This window comes from Ranitomeya variabilis, chromosome 4 (assembly GCF_051348905.1).
Source record: "Ranitomeya variabilis isolate aRanVar5 chromosome 4, aRanVar5.hap1, whole genome shotgun sequence".
NCBI classification, from domain to species: Eukaryota; Metazoa; Chordata; class Amphibia; order Anura; family Dendrobatidae; genus Ranitomeya; species Ranitomeya variabilis.
This window is the reverse complement of record NC_135235.1, coordinates 286,377,394-286,396,955: the sequence shown is the minus strand read 5'-3', so window position 1 is coordinate 286,396,955 and position 19,562 is coordinate 286,377,394. Positions and strand designations below refer to the sequence as shown.

The 19,562-nt window shown below is 38.6% G+C and overlaps 1 protein-coding gene across 2 annotated transcripts in view; it reads left to right on the top strand.

Moving 5' to 3' along the window:
* SKI (SKI proto-oncogene) overlaps positions 1 to 17,689 on the top strand; it is an 85,240-nt gene extending 67,551 nt beyond the window's left edge. Inside the window, exons 2-7 of one of the 2 annotated variants that reach the window (XM_077250088.1) lie at positions 2,491 to 2,610; positions 3,383 to 3,486; positions 3,612 to 3,877; positions 4,771 to 5,072; positions 6,729 to 6,959; positions 9,668 to 17,689. In XM_077250088.1, coding sequence (XP_077106203.1) covers positions 2,491 to 2,610; positions 3,383 to 3,486; positions 3,612 to 3,877; positions 4,771 to 5,072; positions 6,729 to 6,959; positions 9,668 to 9,856 — 1,212 coding nt within the window. In that variant the 3' untranslated portion in view covers positions 9,857 to 17,689. Of the gene's footprint in view, positions 1 to 2,490; positions 2,611 to 3,382; positions 3,487 to 3,611; positions 3,884 to 4,770; positions 5,073 to 6,728; positions 6,960 to 9,667 lie in introns of both variants that reach the window. The other variant, XM_077250087.1, reaches the window with a different exon arrangement.
* Positions 17,690 to 19,562: the final 1,873 nt, after the last annotated feature.

Below are 19,562 nucleotides of genomic sequence, written 5' to 3'. Positions count from 1 at the left end.
TAAAGCTCAGGCACTTCATTGGTATTTCCACGAAGCGGGCTGCATGATCTTCATTATGCTTGCCTTGTCATGCGTATGCCTAAAAATGTTCCACCTTCTCGTACATTCTTTTCTTTCATTATATTTGTGTCTCAAGTATTACTAATTATTAGCATCCTGTTTTTAAAATCTAGGGCCATGTATAGTTCAAGAATTTGTCACTTTAGTTTTAGAACAGGTACCTGACCTAAAAACTTCTGGACCCTGATGCCAAATTTGTGAAAGGGCCTTACACCTACCATATGCCATTTATAAGCATCAGCCACAAGATAATTGATAACTTATTTCCGACATTTGGAACACACAAGTGCTCCATCGGAATGGAGTGATGTTCGCACACACGCATGACAGACGTCTTGCACGATCTATGGGATGGAGTATAGTATCCAGCAGTACATTTTGAATACAAGTACTAAGATACTGGCGCTATAGAGTTAAGTCCTCTTTTTCTCAGAAGAGGCAATTTGCACAAGTACTAAGATAGTAATTTCTCTTTATGTAACAAAAGGACCCTTAGGCCCCTTCTTGCATGGGATGCAGCTGCTTCATTTGCAACCCTAAGGGTACGTGTCCACCTTCAGGATGGCCGGCGGTTTGGACGGAGCGGCAAACCCGCTCCGCCCCCTTCTGTGACGCGATGATGCCGAATGTGTTCATTGCACACATCAGACATCATCGCACCCCACACATAGGGCCCTGTGTTTTACCTTGTGGCGGCGCAGCGTCGCCGCAAGGTAAATGGACATGCTGCGATCTTAAGACGCGCAGTATGTCCAGAATCGCAGGGCCGCCGGGTGCGTGTTACCACGCATAGTGAGACGGGATTTCATAAAATCCCCTCCACTATGCTGTAACATCTGGACGCTGCGTGTTTGACGCTGCGGCTCTGCGCAGCGTCAAACACGCAGCGTGTCCTGAACGTGGAAACATGCCCTAAGGGTATGTGCACACATCAGGATTTCATGCAGAAATTTTCCTGACAAAAACCGGACATTTCTGCCAGAAAACCGCATGCGTTTTTTTTTGCTTTTTTTTTTCATGCGTTTTTGACACTTGTTTTCGCGTTTTTTCCAAATGCATAAAATTGCGGGGAAAACGCGGAAAATCCGCAAAATTAATGAACATGCTGCTTTTTTTTACCGCAATGCGTTTTTTTCACGTAAAAAAAAACCCACCATGTGCACTAAACATGCAGAATGCATTCTAAATGATAGGATGCATAATGTATGCGTTTTTAATGAGTTTTTATCGCGAAAAAACCTGAACGTGTGTGCATACCTTAAATGCTGCATAGTACCGTGAGAATGCCTTCGTTAAACGTCCCTCCCTTTTAGGTTTTCAGCATTGTAGTCTATTTTAGTAGACTTTTACCGCACCTGTTCATAAGTCATCCTGACGTTTTACCTGTGTGTGTGTTGAAGGGAACTTAGCCCTTGCCAAGAGGTCTCTCCTAAGCTTTAGAGTGATTTACAAGCTTCAAACCACTTGTGGAAAAGTCAAAGCAAGGTTTGGCATCTTCTCCAGAATCCAGTGCAGCTGTGGCAGAGTGAAGTCATCCTCATAACAACCATGACAAATAAACAGAGTCTGTGCTGTTCACGCTGTTCTTGATTCACACCACATAAAATATTCCTTCTATGTTCAGGCAAAAAAGCAGACATTTGTCATATTTCAGGGCGGGTTTGGAGGGGGGCATTCATTCTGACCAGTTCCATTTCTGTCATTGCTAAAATCAGTAGCTCCATGAGGTCATTTTTGGCCTCTCGTAACGTTATTGGTCCTTCGGAAAAAAAAAAGTTTGAGGAACGCTTTAGGGCCAAGAATGGGTTTACCCTTAATAGTCACAAATAGCTCCGCACATGACTCGGGAGACATGGCAAAAGTTATTTTCAGTTACACAGCGAGAATACTTCTTGAGGAACTTCATACTAGAAGAAAGACTTCCCCTAATTTGTAGATCCTCATCTAATCTCCTGTGGTACGTGCCTTTACTTGGCCAGTTGAGAAGCCGTAAATTATCTTACATAATGTTGTGAGGACATCTTTATTCACATTACACTACTTCTATTCGCACATAAAGGTGTAGAAGAGAAGTTTCACACAACTTGGCACAATGTTGAAGTTCTAAATTCTGTTTTTCAAAAGGTCAACTGGGTTACCAAAGTACAAGCATGATCTAGCGTGTTAAACTGGCTTTGCACACTTCCACATCTTGATTTGACTGATGAGGTGATCGCTATCTGCATTTTACTTCGTGTACATGAGCAGCAGATACCGCGCATCTGTCCTAGATACCAATAGATGTGACGTCACTGGTCTGCCCATGCGGAGTCTTTGATAGTACATACCAAAGGATGTAGCAGAATGAAATTTAACACATGTATGTGGATTGATGTTCCTGATCAAAACCAAAGTAATTTCTATATATGTATTATTTTTTTTTCTTTGTAGATTTCTTCCGAACCACCACCTAAAAAGTCAAAAAATGACGACTGCATCATCCACTCCCCAAACTCAGCAGAAAAAGACAAGTCCTCAAGTTGGTTACGGAATTTGTCAAACTCTAGCAAGGTAAATTTAATATTATATTAGGGATGGACTGAGGACTTTGGCGTTAGCGGTCTTGAAGTATTAGCGTGCCTTTTTTTTTGCATTGCCTATGCAACTCTCGGTAGAGTCTCTTTTTCGATCAGTGTTTTGGCTAATGTAGATGATGAGGTAAGTGACTTATTAGTGCCTTAGAGACTCTACAAGCTGCAAGGATCCCCCTTATCCCATAAAATCCGCAAAATATTCATATTATTTATTAGCAACCAAATCTAATCCGGTTCATTCTGAGTTGCTAAGCAATTAGGGTCAACACCACAAACTAAGGAAGGGATTGAGGGACAGCAGTGAACACTCGCAAAGGCCAAAAATGCCATATGCCAGGTATATAGCACAGGTGATCAAGACACATGGCCAAGTTATAGATATTCCTAAGAAATTTTATTTGAATTTTTTTGGCCGTTTCAGTTAAAATTTGATATATATGTGTACGTGTGTGTGTGTATATGTGTATATATATATATATATATATATACACACACACACACACACACACACACACACACACACACACACACACACACACACACACACACACACACACCCTGATTCCATTGCCATTCCAAGTGTTGTCCAGTAGGGGGCAACTAGTTTTTGCTAATTATCCCTGGGAGGGATAATGCTCTTGGATGTAATGAAAGATTTCTTACATGCATTAATATTATTTTTTTAGGGTGGTGTTTATGGTTTTTAATCCTGTGTTTTTTTTTGTTTTTTTTTCCCCCTCAAAATAAAGAATCCAGCATATAGTCACCCTCGCCAGCGCCTGTCGGCTTTCCGGCCCTGGTCCCCCGCCATTTCAGCAAGTGAGAAGGAGTTACCTGCCCTGATCAGAGATGGGTAAGCCATTAATATTTTCATCAAACCGAAAGATGTTTAACTATATTAATACTTTAAACAGAAGCATTATTTATTTATTTTAATGTTATTTTTAATGTTTTTATTTTTTATTTTTCCTACGACAGTTTTTATAATTATAAGAGCTTTGAACACCTGGTTGCCCCCAATGTCGCATTGGCACCCCCTGCCCCACAGAAAGTGATGACGAGCCCTTTGTGTGCCCCGACTGTGCCAAGAAGCATTCAATCATCGAGTAGCCCTGCACAGTCTCGAAAACGAAGGCCTACAGCTGAAATGACTACAGTACCCGAGGCACCAGCTCCTCCCATCCCAGCCCGGGAAGAAGAAAAGGAATCCGAAACAGAAATTGAAGTGGAAAGTAGAGAAGAATGTAAGTGTGAGTTGATTTTTTTTTTTTTTTTTTTTTTTTTTCCTTTTTTACTTTCCAAATTTATAAAATGACCACTGCTGTACCAAACTCCTCTGGGAATGAGACACTACTGACTTGGGGTGACCTCTCAACCTGTGTGCTAAATAAAGCCGTTTGCTGCTCAAGCATTTTCTGTGGGACCTTCATAAAAATAATGATGTTGCTTGTAAATAATGTTTGCTTTATACAGCTCGAAGGGCGGTGATGAAATTGAAATTACAGATCAAAGATTAAATGGATTATGTTTACGAGTCAAGTTCCAGTAGTTAAGCTGTGCTGTTCTTCTGAAGCTGGGTATCACCTTGCCTGGTGGATGAATCAGTTGGGTCACACTCAGGTCATCACGCTCCTCGTTGTACTTCTCCTTTGATACTTTCCTGTGCCGTACACAGGAACTCCTGGCAGGAATTTTTATTGCTGACATTGTAGGAGCTTGCTTGTACATTACACAAGATTCCAAATTGTCACACTTCTAATTGAAGTCAGATGTTCATTAATCTTATGTTATCCTGTGAAAGATGTTAATATGGCCTTCACCATAACTGGTCAATTGATGTCATTGTTAAAGTTCCTAAAGCATTTTTTCAATTTCTAAGAAATCCTATTCTTGGAAACGTTTCTTGGGCCAATGGCAACCTACTCATTCAGTTGTGTTCTAGATTCTAACGCGCCTCTTAAATGCAGGATGAAGTATTTAAATTTCGTCTGCTTGATTTCCTTCCACTGTTATGATTTGAAGACTTCATGGTTTAAAAGGTGTACTTGACCTATTCACTTGTTTAGACGTTGAGTAAGCAAGAATCAATTGGTTATATCCGTTCTTATTATCTTTGGTTTTTCCTGTCTTTTTTTAGTTACGTCTTCGCTGTCTTCGCTCTCCTCTCCTTCCTTCACTTCCTCAAGCTCAGCCAAGGAGTTAAGTTCTCCGGGCATGTTGGCTCCGACAATAATCAACCCTTCCTTTGAAGGGGCACATCATGGTGACTCTCACAGCAGTGGACTAGAGGCAGAATTGGAGCACCTAAGGCAAGCCCTTGACAGTGGTCTAGATTCCAAGGAAGCCAAAGAAAAGTTTCTCCATGAAGTCGTTAAAATGAGAGTGAAACAAGAAGAGAAACTGAACGCCGCTCTGCAGGCCAAACGGAGTCTCCAACAGGTAATATTTCCATCTCTTGTCTAGTCAATGAATGCAGTGACCGTGAGCCCCTGTTTTTTAGCATTAGGTGATCAATAACTGGTATGGGGAACATGGTACGATAAATTGGGTCTACAACCAATTTTCTGGTAGGCCTGCTACTTTGTGATTTACACTTTCATCTCTGACTAACATCTGAAAGTTAGTTAAGTTGGTAGATTCCAATATAAAAAGGAAGGAAATCATCATGTTTCCAAAGAAGGATAAGTTGGAGATGGAGGTATATATATATATATATATATATATATATATATATATATATATATATATATATATATATATATATATATATATATATATATATATTTTTTTTTTTAAATCGTGGCTTTTTAAAGGTGAATCAATGGAAAACCTAGATTCTCCACCTGTGAGATGATTGTGCCCCAGACAGGAGACAGCGGCAGTGCTCCTTGCAGCCTGGAAGATGAATCATGTCAACTTCCTTCCCTCCCGCTCTATGGAGTTCCTAATTTTGGTGGAGAGAAAGTCAGGAGTGTAGTGCAGTTAACAATGGCTTGGCTTGGATGTCATATTATTGTAAAGGGAAAAGGATTTCCCATGACCTAGCTGCAGGGTGTTACTTAACTGAAATGTTTTTGTACATGACCGTATCGGAGAGCAAGAGGAAGTCTCTTTTCTGGTCCTGTTTTTCTCTCGTCCTCCCAATCAAATGATTTAGCGCTTCACAATCATAACAATTTATTGCTTTGATTTGTTACAGTGCTTACACCAATACTTGTGTGCTACAATTATAATCTCTACCTTGTCCCCACCTTTCCCACCCCACATCATTGAAGACTTTGCCTCCGATTCACCACTGGTGTTTTTGCAGTTTTCTAGAATAATTTTGCTCCTTTTGGTGTTTTTGGTATATGTACCTTTTTTCTCTTTAGAAGTTTTGAACCATTTTTAAGGTTGTCTTTCTCTTTTTTTAAATTGGAATCTGTCAACCGAATTTTGCTACCACGTCTGAGAGAGCAGATCCTTATTGCAGCGGTGTGTCACTTACTGGGCTGCTTGCTGCAGTTTTTAATAAAATCCTTATTTTCTCTGCTGCAGATTTAGCAGTTCTCTTAATGCTGAGCTCTGATAGGCAGCTTTCTGTGTATACTGTGCATAGGCAGAAAACTTCCAATCAGTAGTGGGGGCGGAGTTATTCAAAGCTCATGAATATGGAGGTCTACATGGCAGCAGGATTGTTAGTCCTAGTGATCTCCTGCTGATAAAATAGGGATTTTATCAAAACTACACCAAGCAGCCCAATAAGTGACATATCCCTATTATTGGGGTCTCTATCTCTACACAAAAACCTGGTGACGGGTTCCTTTTATTTATTTATTTTTTTTAAACCTTAACTTTTACTATCCAGATATTCTTATCAGATTAATGAAATTGACTATAAAATGTTGCAGGTTGGAAAGGAATGGCACGAAGAGCAGGCTGACTTGCTCTATTTTACACCTTTTATAGTTTACTTAAATCGCGTTGAAAAGTTGCTAAAGGTTAATTATATATATATATATATATATATATATATATATATATATATATATATATATATATATATATATATATATATATATATATATATTTAATATATTTTTTGTGTCTCATTAGGAGCTAGAATTTCTCCGTGTGGCTAAGAAAGAGAAGTTAAGAGAAGCAACAGAGGCAAAGCGCAACTTAAGAAAAGAAATTGAACGTCTCCGAGCAGAAAATGAGAAGAAAATGAAGGAGGCTAACGAATCGCGGTTACGTCTGAAGCGAGAATTAGAACAAGCTAGGCAAGTTAGAGTTTGTGACAAGGGCTGTGAGGCCGGCCGGATACGGGCAAAGTACTCTGCTCAGGTAAGTTTTTATTTCTTTTATTTTTTTGCATTTTTGAAGTATGGCATGACAAGCTGTAGGGTTGAATGGTTCTTTTTCGGTGGCTGTTTCATTCCAGTAGTGAATATATGCCTGTATGTGAGCATGCCGACAAAGAGAAAACAATTTATGCTTCTTTGAAACTACTGTCAATAACGGGAAGGGGAGTAGACTGATTCTTCTGATGCGAGACATGCCAAACCAGGAAATGATGTGAACCTCCTCCCCAGCTTTAAGCTGATAAGAGGCCTCCAGACTAAACATTACCAAAGTGAGAACTCTGCAATGGGTGTTACCTACAGCTTACTTCCACCGTGCATAGCGCCAAGCTGCAGCTGTGTGCCTATAGGAAAACCTGCTGCAAAGGTATTCTGGGGAACTCAGGTTTACCCCTGAATATAAAAAAAAAAGTGAATTAGTTGCATACTCTTCCCTTTTTTTCTCTATGGATGAAGACCTTATAGATTATTCCAGTTTAAAGGGGTTATCCGGGACTTTTCCTTATGGGGCTAAGCATTTATCAATATGTAGTTGCTACCTGCCTGTTCTGTTCTGCCGCAATCTCCCTTGAGTAAGAGCAGTCACGGCGATTCTCCTGCTTCCTGTGATGTCACGTAGACTGAGCAGCTCTTTCTCTTTGCTCTGCTCTGTTGACGGGGCGTCACTGCTGATGCAGTGTTGCTTGACAAACTGCTTAGCCTAATGAAGCGGGGTGTTGGCTCTCAATCAAAATTGCATCGGCAAAGACTTCCCGTCAGCAGAGTAGAAGAGAAGGAACTGCTTCGTTGTCGTTATTTCACAGGAAGCAGGAGAATCGTGTCCGGGCGGTCTGTGACCCCTCTAAGCCAGGAGAGATAATTGCAGGAAGCAAAAGAATCGCTACGAGCTGGGAAAGATTGTCACAGGAAGCAAAAAATCAACAGCAGGAGCGGTCATTGACCGCTATGAGCCGGGACAGGTTGCCTCAGGAAGCAAAAGAATCAACGGCAAGAACAGTCCATGACCGCAATGAGCCGAGAGAGATTGTCACAGGAAGCAAAAGAACCAACGGCAAGAACAGTCCATGACCGCTATGAGACGGGAGAGATTCACAGGAAGCAAAAGAATCAGTGGCTGGAGTGGTCAATGACCGCCGGGAGAGATTCACAGGAAGTGAAAGAATCAATGGCAGGAGTGGTCAATGACTGCCATGAGCCGGGAGATATTGTCACAGAAAGCAAAAGAATCAATGGTAGGAATGGTCAATGACTGCCGGGAGAGATTCACAGGAAGCAAAAGAATCAATGGCAGGAGTGGTCAATGACCGCCATGAGCCGGGAGAGATTGTCACAGGAAGTAAAAGAACCAACGGCAAGAACAGTCCATGACCGCTATGAGCCGGGAGAGATTGTCACAGAAAGCAAAAGAATCAATGGCAGGAGCAGTCCATGACCGCCATGAGCCGGGAGAGATTGTCACAGGAAGTAAAAGAATAATAATAAATCTTTATTTTTATATAGCGCTAACATATTCCGCAGAGCTTTACAGTTTGCACACATTATCATCGCTGTCCCGATGGGGCTCACAATCTAAATTCCCTATCAGTATGTCTTTGGAATGTGTTAGAACCCGGAGGAAACCCATTCAAACATGGAGAGAACATGCAAACTCCTTGCAGATGTTGTCCTTGGTGGGATTTGAGTCCAGCGCTGCAAGGCTGCAGTGCTATCCACTGAGCTACCGTGCTGCCCCAAAAATCTCCTGCTGGGAGAGATCCCAGGTAGTTAAAAACTACTTGCTGCAGGTAGGTAAACCTGCAGGTAAAAACTACTGCTGCAGGTAAAAGCTACTTGCTGATAAGTGCATGGCTCCATAGGGAAAATTTTTAAAAACAAAAAACCACAAAACCTGCTGATATATGCACCCCGCTGCTTTTGAGGCTCTCATAGTTAAGTGGCAAGTTGTGCAGCCTGCAATATAGGAGGCAGTAAAAAAAGGGGCACAGAAGAGAAAAAAAGGGATCTATTCTAGTGCCGCCTTGCTTTGTGAAATAATTAGCAGCGTGTTTCTTCACAGCCAGCAGTCAGGGGCACGCAGCTTCCTCTGTCAAGGTCAGAACAGGGTCACTTAACCAGCATCCTTCTATAGCAGATACAGAAAGAGGTCAAAGATAAACACGCTGTATTTGTTACAGCATCACATCCTTGACTTTACTTCCCTTGCAATAAAGGTCGTCTGTGAATTAGTCGCCATTAAGCACAGAGCTGTTTTTATATTGAAAAATGTGTTTACATTGTTAATGTTTTCCTAAATTAATTATGATTTTTCTTATAATGATTAAACTCTTATTTTATGTGTGTGTGTGTGTATATATATATATATATATATATATATATATATGTATATGTATGTATGTATATATATATATATATATATATATATATATATATATATATATATATATATATATACACACACACACACACACACACACACACACACACACACACACACACACACACACACACACACACACACACACACACACACACACACACTGTGTGTGTGTATATATATATATATTCAAGTTGTCATAATCTAGGAACAAATTAACATATGTATATAATATCAATATATTTTAATGTTTGTTTTTTAACGAAAGTGATATTTTAAAGAATCCTTGACTTACTTCTAATTATGACTTTTTACAGATAGAGGAACTGCAAGCAAAACTCCAGCACGCAGACAGCGACAGAGAGAAACTTCGGACAGATCTTGTACAGGAACAAGAAGCCAGAGAACACTTGGAAAAAGTTGTCAAAGATCTACAAGAACAGCTTTGGGCCAAGCCCACCAATCTTTCCAGCAGTGAACACACACGAAAAGACATTGAGAACTAATGCAAAATAAAACACACACAAAATTCCTTTTTGAAGCAAAAAAAAAAGTATCTATTCATAAACAAAATTCTACGTATATGCACAGAAAGGAGGCGGTTGTCCGATGTATGCATGAATAGGAGCACGTGTGAGTGTATGGAGTGTGTGCATTGAGCATGCACTAATAAATCTGAACATTTTACAAGAGTGGAAAATGAGAGATCCCCTACAACAGAAGCACTGAACTATGCCTCGTTTGAACCCACACAGCACAACATCTTACTGTGCCTCAGACAGAGTGTTTATAAAAAAAAGAGCCGTTTTGGCTCAATAAAAATTACATATTTTTTTTCTACGTGTCAACTACAAGATAACGCAGCATTCAAGTCAAAGATTTAAAGAAAGCAAGCATGATTGATCCTTTAAAATTAAAAAAAAAAAAGTAAAAAAATTTGATTCTTACGCTTGCCTGGATCACTTTGAGATTTACATTTTCTTATAAGCTATTTAATATAAAAAATATATTAAAAATGATGAGGACATTGTAAAGACTCCATATTAAAACGGGGAAAAAATTTTTGTATAACAGAACTGAAACTTTGATGCACAATTTTAACTGACTTGTTACAGGCTTTTTTTTCTGGGGGGTTTACTATAAAAACATCAACCTTTCCTTGCTTCTCCAGTATCCACCCTTCCTTTCAACACCATATTCATGTCGACTGTGCAATGTATTGGTAGCAAGCCATTAATTTTGAACCCTGTTAATTAGAGACTCTACTACATTAGTGGCTTCTCCATCAGATTTTGTTGCCTGGGAATTATCAAAATGCTCCACCATTTTTCTTTTTTTTGTGTTTTTGTATCTTACCCTCTCTTTAATATATATATTTTATTTTTTAAATGTTGTTTTTGTTTCGCCGAGACAAGTTTTTATCTGTGCACATAAAAGGGGGAGGGTGAAAGACAGGAAAAAAAAAATCCAAACCGCAAATAAAAAGGAAATGGAACTGTTTAGTCGTATTGACCAGTGTTTTTTAAATCCCGCCATATTGGAAAAGCGGTCTTGGGGTATAGGATGACCCTAAGGTTTTCTTTACGAATAGTTTGGTAAAGGGAGACATCAGATGGGAACAAAGCATATAAACAGACTGTAACATGTTTGTGAAAAGTACAGCAAGTATTTGGAAGTCTATATAGTCTAACCTGAAAAATCAAAAAATTTTGCTTTTGTTACATTTTTATTCTTTGAATTAATTCAGTATTTCATCTTTTACGGCTGTGTTCACACGGTGCAATGCTGAATGCTTTAACCAAGATGCAAACCCTTATCTTGCTGCTTGAAATAATAAATATCCTAAACAGATGGCTCCAATTTGGGGATAGTTTTTTTTTTTTTTTGCTTCCAAATAGTAATTAAATCATTCTATGGAATAATACATGTGACCAACAAAGCACAATGATCTGTAGGCAGTAGGCGGTGTCCTGTTGTCTTAAGATTAGATACGCTGGTCTACCTTTTTACCAGAAATGGTGCCACATCCGTCCATGGTCTGTGACTCATTGTAAAGTGAACAAGGGTCATGTACAGGAGCAGCACTATTACTGGAGAGGAAACGGACAACCCCTTTAAAGTGAATTTGTCACCTGGTTTTTACGACCTAATCTGAGCAGCATAATGCAGTGGTAAATACCTAGAATTGAGTCCTCAGTGGTTGATACCTTTTAATGGCTAACTGAAAAGATGGTAATAAATTGCAAGATTTCGAGACTACTCCTGTCTCTTCATCAGGCATAGACTACGCCTGATGAAGAGACTTTTGTAGTCTCGAAAGCTTGCTATTTCTTACATCTTTTCAGTTAGCCATTAAAAGGTATCAGCCACTGAGGACTCTCAATTCTAAATATTTTTCTATCCATTGGGTAACACGGTACCAAGATATAAATCTTTCCTGTGGGAAATGCCCTAATTCCAGAGATGTAATACTTAATCTTCTGCTGATAAAACAGTATTTTTATAAAAACTATACTAAGCAGACCAGTATCACTAGAAGACTACTTGGCCTGCTGCCAGGTAGTCTAACCACGCCTCCACCACTGATTGGCAGTTTTCAGTGTACACAGCTGCCAATCAGCAGTGTGGGCGGAGTTATACAGAGCTCAGCATTCCGAGAACTGCTGTATCTACAGGAGATTAAATCGCTTTATTATCAAAATGGCAGCACCCAATAAAGCAAATGATACATCGCTGGGACCAGGGTCTCTGTTCCTACATCAGACTGGGTAGCAAAAACCTGGTGACAGATTCCCTTTTAAGGATGCATGTTTTTGGGCTTAATCATATGGCATTGATGCAGTGTTTCTCAACTCTAGTCCTCAAGACCCACCAACAGGTCATGTTTTTAGGATTTCCATAGTATTCCATAGGTGATGGAATTAGTGCTTCAGCAGGTGATGAAATTATCACCTGTGCAGTACTAAGGAAATCCTGAAAACTTGACCTGTTGGTGGCTCTTGAGGACCGAAGCTGAGAAACACTGTCGTGATGGATATGCAGTACAAATTTTAACATCTAGGGCCACAGACAGATCATCCAAAAAAAGACTATAGAAATCCTATGGGGCCACGAAATGGGGGACTACATTAGATTGTGTTGGAATCCTCACTCCAAAAAAAATGTTTAGTCTCCAATAAAGCTATCCTCAAATTACAGCTATTTTGCTAGGAAGTATTGAATGATCTCAATGCTGAAGTCCGTTGAACAGTTTAGGTACTGTCTTTGACCAAATATTTTTGCTGGTTGCATGATGTATTTGTGGGGGTGTTAAAAAGTTGTATTGTGGAGAGGGGTAAACATCCTTGTATTTAAATTTTGGTGGTGACTGGCAAGTGATGGTATTAGGAGTGAACTGGTCTTAATCATAGGTGTGTTGGAAAGAAATACAGTCTGATGGACCCAATATTACATTCATGTATGCAAATTTATAACCTAGAGAAGATTGCCAGGCTGGGTCTTAGTAGACTCTGGACTAGAGCTTCATTCGCTCATGGAAGGGTTTGTAGGCTAACGATGGTTGGCATGCTTGGCCATTTGACTTCCAATCAGTGGTGGTATCCCATGACTCCCTCCGCTCTGTCGGAACTTCAGAGTTCTGTTTACTTAGAATGATCCAGTAGGGAATCTTTTTAATGGGCTCCATAGGAGCTAAAGAATCATCAGTTGCTCTAAATGACCCATCCCTTTGTGAGAAGGAGATGAGTTCTAAGTCCGGATGCAGAAACATTTCTTAATTTCTTTTCCTTTTTGTTACTTGAGCGTTTTGTTTTTTTTTCCTTTTTGTATTTTCATTTTATGTGCTCAGTCTTCATTCTTATCAGTTATGTCTAAATACCTTTTTAAATGGGCTTTTCATGCTACGTATGTACAGGAAATATTTATACTCTATTGTAAAGTTTACTAACTGCTTTTAAAAGATGTGTAAAAATATTCTATAATGAAAAGATGTCAGAATATTAAAAAAATAAAGTAAATACATAGAACTAATAAAAAAAATAACTTTGGTAATTGATGCATTGCTTATGGGACTGCAAAGGTCTGGTCTTAATCCAACAAAATACTCTTATTATATATCTATATATATTTTTTTGCTGTAAATAATCAAGGAGGGCATTTTTGCTCCTTGTTTGTACACAAGTGACCCACCTCAAGGGTGCAGTGCCACTCCAAAGTCAGAACATCTCCCTTATGATGCCACTTTTAGCTTTGCAGTCTTATCGGAAGGTTTATTCAGAAACATCTTATTATCGATTAACCAACACCTAAAGGGACTCAAACAGGAAGTTTTTGTTATGTAATCTGAAGCTAGCAGGAGATAGAGGCTGAAACACAGAATTCAGGGATGTGTCCCTTGTCAAAGTGCGAGCTGTAGTTTTCTAAGTGTGAAGGAGTTATCACTGAGAGATTAACATTGCCGGACTACACTAGTGTGGCAACACCCCCTCCTGTGATAAGCAGCTCCCTGTCTATGAACTTCGTTCACAGAGAATGGTGTGGGCGGGGTTAGCTTTCTCAGCTCTGCTTCATTCTAAATCTAAAAGCTCTGATTGTGTCAGAACTGCTGAACCCAGTAAACTTAAGTGATACATCATTGGATTCGGTTTTGCCTTACCTACATTACACTGCTCTCAGATGAGGTAGCAAAAACCTGCTGACAGATTTCCTTTAAAATGGGAAATGTCATAGGTGATGAGACAGACACAGGGTCTTGTTTCGATTTAAGTCAGCCATTTTAATTGCAAGTACTTCCGAAGGGGTACCAAGCATGGCTACTCTACTTGCCTTGGTGAAAGCAGCACAATGTCTCCTGATACTCTGTGTTCTAATCTTATTTTGAGGCGTACATGTTCGGAGCAATTGGACCTTTGTAAACTTAAGAGTACACTAACAAGGCTATGTACCTTGTACGCCTCTGATGTCACTGCTTTATAACATATTCTTGAACTGGTGACTTTTTTTTCTGCACACACAATGCAATGCGGTGTCTCAAGTGTCATTTTTTTTTTTATATAATTTTCCAATCTGTTTTCAATATGTCTCTTGGGGAGCCACTCTTTTTGCTCCTAGTGGGTTCCTCAACTCCTATAGAATGTATTTACTTAAAGACTGTGCTACAGGTCATGCTCCCCCAGTAAGTAACCTCCTTACAATATGGTTCATTGTACAGTCCTCTGAGCAGCTTTCATAATACTGCTGGTACTGGAGGGTCCTGCATCACATTTGCATATATTAAGTTCTGCAGCTGTTTCATGTTTTTTGTTTTTTAAGTTGTTGCATAATACAATGCAAAAAAAAAAAATCAGAGCTGGTGTCATGTATATTTTCTCAACTTTTTTCTTTATATATTTTAATAGTTTGTTTTTTTTTTTAACCAAAACCCCCACAACACATCTGACACTTGGATAACACAAAATGATCATAGGGCTCCTTCACATCTAGCATTTTTAAGTTAATCTAAAAAAAGCAAGCAGAAGTTCAAATATTTTGTTGGCAGCTTTTTGTTTTGTAACATTAGGAACGTGCATTTTTAATGGTGTTTTTCAAGGCCTATTAAGAAAACTATGGTAAAAAAAGCAGGGAAAAAAAGCCATACTTAAGGTATGCTATGTATAAAAAAAAATAATTGTGTGGGCAGACCTTTCAATAATTTTCTATTCATTTAAAACGGCGAGAAAAATGCTGCAAAACACTGAAAATCCAATTAAATTTTTTTTGGGTGGTTGTAACATTTTTGTTTTGTCATCTGAACTAGTCTCTAGCACTGATTTTTTTTTTTTTTTTTTAAGTTTGATAGAAGGGGAAAGTTTTGTAATCCATCTGTTTTTAAAAAGGATCAAAAAAATTTGAAAGAAAAGTGACAAATTACATTTAGGGCAAACCTAATGTTGGATACATTGGTGGTGGAAAGCTTTTACCCACAGAAAACTTAAAAAGCAAAAATAATACACATCCGCATTTTATATTTTAATAAATGATAAAAGCCATGTTCGAAGTAGTACAATTGATGTTGCCATAGCAGTCAAACATTTATAGAAGTAAATAAAGTAAATAAATGACTTTCTCCCAAATCTATACTCATAGGTGGCAATTTGGGATATCACTTTTTTCTTTTGTCTCCATTTGTTTTTTCTTTTGCAAAGCCACTATATTTCTGAATTTTAGACCCCAAATTTGTCCATATACGCAGGTCACTCTTTACTGTGCCTTCCTTCCTAATGGATGCTTGTGCCTTTTAAAGTCTAGACGGTTTCCCCATGATTCAGGGCTCTGTACCCCCCAAAATAGATAGTTAGACCATGCCTTGTCTGTCGGATGGGGTATTCTTGAATTTTTCAATTTGTTTTTTGTTTTTTTTTTAGCTATGAGTGTAGAACTCATTTTAGAAAAAAAAAATAAAAGCCATAACCTGCTGCATCAAATGTGGCATGTAAACCACTTGAACAACTCAAGTCTAGACATTTGGAAATAACCTGCATGTCCTTAGAGATTAGTCGTACCGCCGGGCATCCTTGTTGTCTGCCATCCTTTTTTTTTTTTTTTTTTTCATCAATAGATCAATGCGGGGTAATTGTGGTCTTCAGTTTTCGCCTCCCTTCTATAGTCTAGCTCTTGTAAATCCTGTGAAATCAGTGCTTGAGTGTTTGGTCCCCCAGTTCGCCATGAACCAAGGTTACTTTTCTTTTTTTTTTCCATCAGTATAGTGCAGTCTCCCTCTCTCTCTCTCTCTCTATTTTTTTTTTTTTTTTTGGGGGGGGGGGGGGGACCCTGTTCTACATCTGCAATTTTTAAAGGACTTTGCAAATGACTTTTACATGATCTGATCTACATCTAATGGGTAAAGCCATTTTTAAAGACTAAATTTGTAATAAAAAAAATAATACCGTATACTCTTGTTTGCCTTACTAACGTTTGCTGCTACCAACATTGTAATTTATTAGGTCCTCGGAGCATATGTTGTTTACAATGTTACACTTTCTTATAGCTTTTCAACTGTTTAGAAGTTTCCATTTCACATCGAAGTGATCTTCTAAACTCTTTAATCTGACTAACTTTGTAGGTACATACTGTAAAAAATAATAAATAAAAAAAAATCAGTACTTTTTTTTTTTTTTTTTTTAAAACACAACTTCACTCCCAAGCGTGCTACCATTTCAGTTTAGCTATGAATCCCAGACTCGAGGGATGATGTTTTTATCAGCACAGGGGTTCTATATATGTAATTCGTATGTACAGTTTGCTGCGTTAGTGGTTTTATTTTTTTTCTGGATGTGACTGCTTTGCCTGTTCATGCAAAAGCTGTGACTCTCCCTTACTGCTTCTAAAGCATTACTTTGATAATTGTGCATTCAATTTAATAACCATGTTTCTGTTCCACAAAAATAAATAAGTATATATATGTAAAGGGAAACATAAACCAACAGCAATAACATTAATATCTATTCAGCAGATTACTCTTAAGCATAATATTCTACTTTTAAAAGTCAAACTAGCCAATTGTACAAAGAAACTCAATTTGTAAATATTTTTGTTTTATCATTTTATATTTACACTTGTATTATACATGTATATGGTGTTTTGTCCCCCCTCCCCCCTCCATGTTACTTTTTTTTTTTTTTTTTTTCCCTTTTTCTTCAAATGCTCTTTATTACCTGCTAATTTGTCTGGTTGAATTGGTTGTGTTTTTAACTATGAAGAATCTTAGACTTTTTTTTGCAATTTTTAAATGTAGTTTTTAACTTTTTTTCCCCTCTACCCATCACACTTTGTCCATATTTTCATTGTAAAGTATTTTTTTTATTAAAAATTTTTTTTCTCCTCTTCTCTAATATTTTAGAGGGAGTTTTTTTGTATCAGAAAAATAAAAATATCAAATGAATTAATTTTCATTTGATGACGAACCCCCTCCCCAATCATCTGCATATGTTATAGCCAATATCATTTCAACATTTTATTCTTTTTTTTTTTTATCCTATGCTGCTGCTAATGACAATATTAAACGTACTATTCTAGAACTATTTTTATGTAATTAATGTATGCTTTCTTGTTTATAAATGCCTGATTAAAAAAAAAAAGAAAAAGTAAGAAAAAAGCTTAGCATATTTATCTGTTTCGCTGTGTACCGTCATTCGTTTTTTTTTCCTTCCCAGATTCTTTTGCCCTCACACAGTTAATATTGTAAAATAAAGGACTTTATGAGATTATGTATGAAAATAGCTATTGCTTATATACCACAGTGACTGAATGTACAGTGTATAGACGCATTACTTAAAATAAAAATGTTTGTCCAGAAAAAAAAAGTCGCCCGAGTTTTGTATTAATTTAAGGGGAAGAGTGGTTGAAAAGGCAAGGTCATTCTTTGTTAAGCTTTTCTTGTTAGGCTTTTGTTTTCTAAATCTTGTCCGACTTCGGCTTGCTGAAACCCATACTCTTTAGTCACCCTGTTGTCCTTGATCAGTTGCGGTTATACAACAGCTGAAGAACGGGTAACGAAGACCAGGCGTTTATGGAAATAAAGAAGTGTGGCAAAAAAATCACTCACTCTGTTACACAGCTGGGAAACGTGAATTCCTTCTTGACCTATTAAATGATAGAGGTTAATCTCCATGGATCTTACCTCATCATTCAGTGTGCCCCCCGCATTCGTCTTCTTTATCGATGCATTGAACACAAAGCGGGATAAGCCTGGTGTGTACACATAAGATACTCTTGAGGCCTCACAACTTCTGCGGACTCGTAGACACTGGCAGTTGAGCAACCCCACGTGGCACATTGCCTTATGTTCAACATTTCACGATGAATGCAAGTTGGGGGTAGAGACAAAAACACAAGAATAAAGCATTCCTTTAAGGAGTAGTTTCTTTTCAAATCGACCTGTGACATTTCTCGAATGTTACGTATATGTTTGCATTCATTGCGCTGCTTAAAGATGAAGTTCTATTCTCCAAGTGATTGATACATAGCGTAACGCCAAAGTGAGGACCCCGTCTTCTTGATGGTTTACCGGCTGTACTGCACATCTGTATGTAACTCTTCGTCTCGCCTAAGGTTTGAGAAGTCTTGACTTTTATTGATACGGCACTTGAAACATGCATTGTGTGTTTGGGAATAGATTTGTTTATTAAATGAGGCAAAGAAAACATTTTGCAAGTTGCAGTCTAGATTTAGGAGGTCAAAAGACACCATTAATGGGAATCTGTCCAAAGCTTTATGCTGCCCCATCTAAAAGTAGCTTAAGGTAGGGGCAGAGATCTTGATTTTAATAGCTTATTTCCAGGAGTTTTTGCTTTAGTTTTAATAAAACATTTACTGTAGCTCTGCTAGTCTTCTCAATGATGAGCTCCTTCTATGTCATCCTCATTATTCATGAACTATGGTAAACTAGGCTACTGATTGGCAGATTTCCGCCAAGTTGTAAGATCTCAATTGCGGTCAGTGGCAGGGTTAGGGTATGTTTCCACTTGGCGTTTTTGCTGCGGATTGGACACTGCATACAGCCGCAGCGTCCAATCCGCAGTGTCCAGATGTTACAGCATAGTGGAGGACATTTTATGAAATCCCATATCCACTATGGGTACAAAATGCAGGTGGCAAACCTGCGAATACGCACATGCGTCGTGTATTTATAGACCGCATGTCTATTCTATTTTGTCTTGCAGAGATACTCTGTCTCCGCAAGATAAATAGCACCGTTCTATGTATAGGGTGCAGCAATTTCACATGTGTTCAATGAACACATGCGGAATCACCGCACGTACGAAAGCCGGCAGCGCTTTTGATGGAGCGGGGATGCGCTGCGTTCAAAGTGCTGCCGGTACGCCACGTGGAAACATAGCCTTAAAAAGAACTAGTCACTGAGAAGACTAGCAGAGCTTTAGCAGATAAAACTATTCTAAGGTTCCCAGTAACTGACATACGACCCGAAACGGTCACTCTGTCCTCACATTGGGAAGCATAAACCTCATGAGAGGTTTCCTTTAAAGCCGTATCTGCATGCACACTTTCTCCCCTTTCCCCATTAAAAACACTTGAAAGTTTAGCTTAGCTGAGCATTCATGGGTATAGGAGTGTTGAGAAACATAGCTGTCGCTAAACTTAGTAACAAAGCCACAAGAGAGGACTACAATTCCTCCAAAAAATTCAAAAATACAGCTGAAAAAAGGGCAGCACCAC